Here is a 4697-nt window from a genome sequence, read left to right on the forward strand (position 1 = left end):
TGTTCTTTTTTGTGTGTGGGGGGGGACCTATAACATATATTTATTTATTTGTTTGTTTTGTTTGTTTGTTTATTTATTTATTTATTTTGTGATCCATAGTTCATTGTTTATGCACCATACCCAGTGCTCCATGCAATACATGCCCTCCTTAATACCTACCACCAGGCTCTTATATACGATCTTTTCAGGGAGGAATAATTTAGATGTAGTAACAGGCACTAATCTGAATTTCTGTAGATATAAATGTCAATCTAACTGCCACCCAGGTCAACACATGGAATTTTTCCAGAATTCCGGGAGGTTCTCTCACGTCCTCTCACAGCCAGCAGCTCCCCAAATGTAACCACTATTCTCGCTTCTATTTACCATGAATTAATCTTGCATGGTTGAACTTCATGTAAATGGAATTGTGCAATTTCAGTTCTCACCTGGTGTCTGAGAGATTTATTTATATTGCTGAGTAAGGCAAAAGATTATTCTTTTTATTGTTATGTAACATTCCATAGTATAAATTATACGACAATTTACCTATCTATTCAACTGTTTGGCTTTTTGGATAAAGCTACCATGACAATTACAGTACATGTCTTCTGGAAGATATACGTACTCATATCTGTTGATTACATATCTAGGAGTAAAACTGATGGGTCTTAGGGTACATAGCTGTTTTGTTTAGTACATACTGTCAAACAGTTTCCCCAAGTGGTAGTGCTGGTTTATGCTCTCACTAGTAATGTATAAAATTCCAGCTTTCCATATCTTTTCCAGCACTAGTTACTGTAAGCCCTTTAAGTTTTAGTCATTTTAAAGAGGTATAAAGTGCTATCTCACTATTGTTTTTTTTTTAACTATTGTTTTACTTTGCATTTTTTACCAGTATAGTTTTCATGTAAAATTAATCGTGTGATTTAGCTCTATTGAATTCGCTTTGGATTGCTACTTGGTTGTCCCATGAATTCCATACTCCAGCTAGCTTTTTGCCACCCACTCATTTATTTATGTCGTTTATCTTCCAAGTCTTCATCATACAGGATGTGGACAGATTGTGGTATCAAACCCCTCTAAATTGATATTTGTGCTTTGATTGGCATCCTTTGGTAGGCCATTCAGCCAGTTCTGAAATCAACTCAACTGTATGATTATCAGCTCACATTTCACCATGCTTTCAATAAAACTATCTAGAAGCACTAAAATTCAAATCCTTGCACACCTATAATATTCTTCTGATCTACTCCTATCAAAAAATGAAGTCAATTTAAGTTGGTATTCTTTGAGAATCCACATGTCCCCCATTAATCATTTATTCCCTCTCTGTGAGCCCACAAATCATACTTTTGATTTCCTAATGGTATATCTTTCACTTTATAAATGTAGGACAACATTGCAACTTCTGGTTTTTCATAGTTCTATGGTCTTATTATCACAAATATGATATGCACATAAGCTATCTCTTCATTTTCTTCCCTGCACAGCCTGGCATCAGGACTGGTGACTCTGATGGCCAGCTGAGTGGCTCTTTCTATATAGCTATGTGGTTCTTAGAGGAACCATTGTGAGCAATCTCTGCATAGTAAGATTTGTTGTGTATCAGCAGCACTTCAAGCTTCTTGACATTGTGGACGAGGAACTTGTGGAAGCCACTGGGCACCATGTACTTTGCTTTCTTGTTGCTCCCATAACCAGTGTTGGGCCTCAAGATCTGGCCCTTGAATTTTCTGTGTACCCTCTTGTCAATGCCTCTGGATTTCCACCAGCTGCACTTAATTTTGACATATTGGTTGGGCTGGTGCTGGATGAACTTCTTGGTCCTCTTTTTAACAATCTTGAACTTCACTAGAGGTCTGAGGGTGGCCATGATGCTGAGTAGGAGAGGGCTACTACCACTGCAGGCAGCATGGAGGAAGAAAGAACATTTGCAACTTCTTACCTGAAGCAGAAGTATGGTTTACAATGGTCTCCTTGTTTCTTTTGATTGCTGTGTTTAAACTGACTTTCTTTTTTATGAATGGAATTCTTCCATAAAGATTTTAAGATAGCTCATGAGTTGACAACTATATAATAAGTATGTTTTGGGAGGATGAGCATTAAGAAGTATTTTGCAATGTAAATAATCATTCACTAATTTATCTCTAAACTTGAATTTCTAATTATCTGATTTTCCTAGTCACATAGACACTAACATTTTACTTTTGCAAATGGGCAAAATGATGACAATGACTGATAATGGGAAAGATTTAAAAAAAAAAAAGAAGGTAGTTCAAAACTATAAACCACTGGAGGTCATTTAATGAAGTTAACTTGATCTATTAAGTTGGAGCTCAGTGGGCTTAAAGAGAGAGTCAACTTTTAAAGTGTCTCAGGCATTAAGAGAATCTGATTTAACCTTGAGAAATCTGGAAGCAATAATAGAAATAACCAATCTATGTGATAAGACTAGTTGCTATGTTTCTTTGTGCTTTAAGCAGGAAAAGCAAACATTTCATGGCACATATCCAATTGGCTAGAAGAGCTGCAGTAATCAACTGAAGAGTTTTTGGCCACCATAAACCCCAATAAGCCTTGTATTTTATGCTTCTCATTATATTGTATAATAATAAAATTATTAAATTAAAAAGAAACTAGAGGTTATTTAATTTAGTCTTTAAAATTTACCTATGAGGAAACTAATACTCAAGGAAGCTAAATGATTTACCTAAGTTTTACCACCCGAGGACTATTGAAGAAGCAGACAGACAATGTTTCTGCTCTCATGAAGAACACATTTTAGTCCAAAGGGGACACAGAAGAAGCAAAACACACATATTTGAAGAATAAAATAGATGGTGGTAAGTGTTAGAGAAGAGTGAGATGCATTATATCAAGTGGCCAGATCCTTCCCAATTTAGTCCTCTTTCTGCTTTACCAAAATGCTTTCTAAATGACTGTTTCAGAGAAATAGAGGAGTTAAATGACACATTACTCTGAAGGTGTATTGAATGTCACAAAATTTATTTTCTTTCAATCAACTTATCCCCATTTGTTTTTTGAGAAATCAAAATTCAGACAGCATTTCCAGAATGAAGATATATATAAATGAAAAATATACATAAGACGATCAGAAAGTCCAGCAGGGCTGCCTAGGGCAAGTGAAGCATATATTTTCATCTTCAAAACTGTTTGTTCAGATATATTAATTAAAGAGAAACTTCTTTTCTCAGAGGAGTTTGATGAAATGTTTCTAAGGAACATTGGAAAGATGTTGCAAGAGGTCTACTCCAATCCTAGTTTTTGAATTGAAGTTGTCTTGTGTAGAGTTCGTCTACTTTGGCTGTCCTTCAACTTTCCTGCCACCAAACAGGGAAAACATTCAGCACCAAGCAATGTATTAGACTTGAGGGAGATTAAAAAAAAAAAAGAAAACTGAGATAGGACTCTGGGCCTCAGGAATGCCATACTCTAATTAAAGAGAAAAGATAACAGTACCAGGTGGTAAGAGTGTTGAGCAATTGGTACAGATAAGAGGTTTGATAGAGATCTGAAGGAGGGAGAAATGCCTTTCTGTGGGTGGAAGGTTTCTTTGAAGGAGTTATAAGTTGGGCTGGACTCTGGAAAATGCGTGCTTTGAAAAAGAAAGCTATAATTACAGCAGTGCTTGAGGAAGATTTTCCAAATAAAGCTTTTTTAGGGAGCAGGGGCAGAGGCAGAGGCTCTTATAGCTCTTCAGTGCTATAGATACAACGTCTGCTGATGACTGATAAACCTGGGTGGCTGGATGCGGTGAACGGGGTGGGGCAGAGCCAATGAGGAGATGGGAGAAGACTTTGTAGTCTGAGTCTGGGTAATAGATAACTTCATTCATAGGACTGAGGAAGTCTGAAGGGAGATCTGGTTAGAGGGTCAGGTAATATTTGATTGCAGGCATGTCAAGATGTTGGCAGCAAATCTGATTTAAGATATCCATCAGATGATAGCAGAGAGGAACCGGGGGCTAAGACTAAGGTAATGGCAGAGTTGAAGACTCACGTGTATGAGCACTGGTAAGTGAGAGAAGAGGATGTGCGAATTCTAAAGTGAAACATTGACCAAGAATCACTGAATCTTTTCCTTGGGACATTTCTAATTGATCTCTTAGAGTCAAATAATTTTCTGGCAGCTGAAGAGAGCTGAGAGTTATTATTAATCTGATACTCATCATACTTGATGTTGATGAAAGTAAGTAGGATAATCTATATTTGTATCCACCTAGTCCCACTCCTGCTTACTGACAGGATAAAATACATATGCTATATGTTGTCTATATTCTTTATCTATATAGATATAAAGATAGGTAGATAAAGAGACATAGTCTATATACTTATTTTTACGTCTATTTATCTATGTCATGTAGTTTATCACCCAGAACAGGATTTATTTGTGGGCTGAAGGAGGGCACGGTTAAATCATGCCAGGACAAGATGTGTAAGCCAGGACTGCACCAGGTAAAGCATTTAAGCAGGGGCCTCCTACGTATCAAGAAAGTATAGCACAATGGTGAAGGGTATAAGGTTAAAAAAAAAAAAAAAAGAAAGAAAGAACAGTCTCTAACATTTTATTAGTATGTGATCCTGAACAAACAATTCAACCTGTCTAAGCCTTGGTTTTCTCAACTTTAGAATTTAAGATAATATCTTTGTTCCTCTATAGCTCTTTTTAACACAGCTACCAGAGCGATCCCTCCA

The 4697-nt window shown here is 36.7% G+C and overlaps 1 protein-coding gene across 1 annotated transcript; it reads right to left on the reverse strand.

Annotated features, from left to right (window-relative positions):
- Positions 1 to 1519: 1519 nt before the first annotated feature.
- Positions 1520 to 1855, reverse strand: LOC101674378 (60S ribosomal protein L32-like). Its single transcript, XM_045074339.1, has one exon. The coding sequence runs from the start codon at positions 1853 to 1855 to the stop codon at positions 1520 to 1522; it is 336 nt and encodes a 111-aa protein (XP_044930274.1).
- Positions 1856 to 4697: the final 2842 nt, after the last annotated feature.

Source organism: Mustela putorius, unplaced genomic scaffold (assembly GCF_011764305.1).
Source record: "Mustela putorius furo isolate JIRA1106 unplaced genomic scaffold, ASM1176430v1.1 tig00537335_pilon_pilon_pilon, whole genome shotgun sequence".
NCBI lineage: Eukaryota > Metazoa > Chordata > Mammalia > Carnivora > Mustelidae > Mustela > Mustela putorius.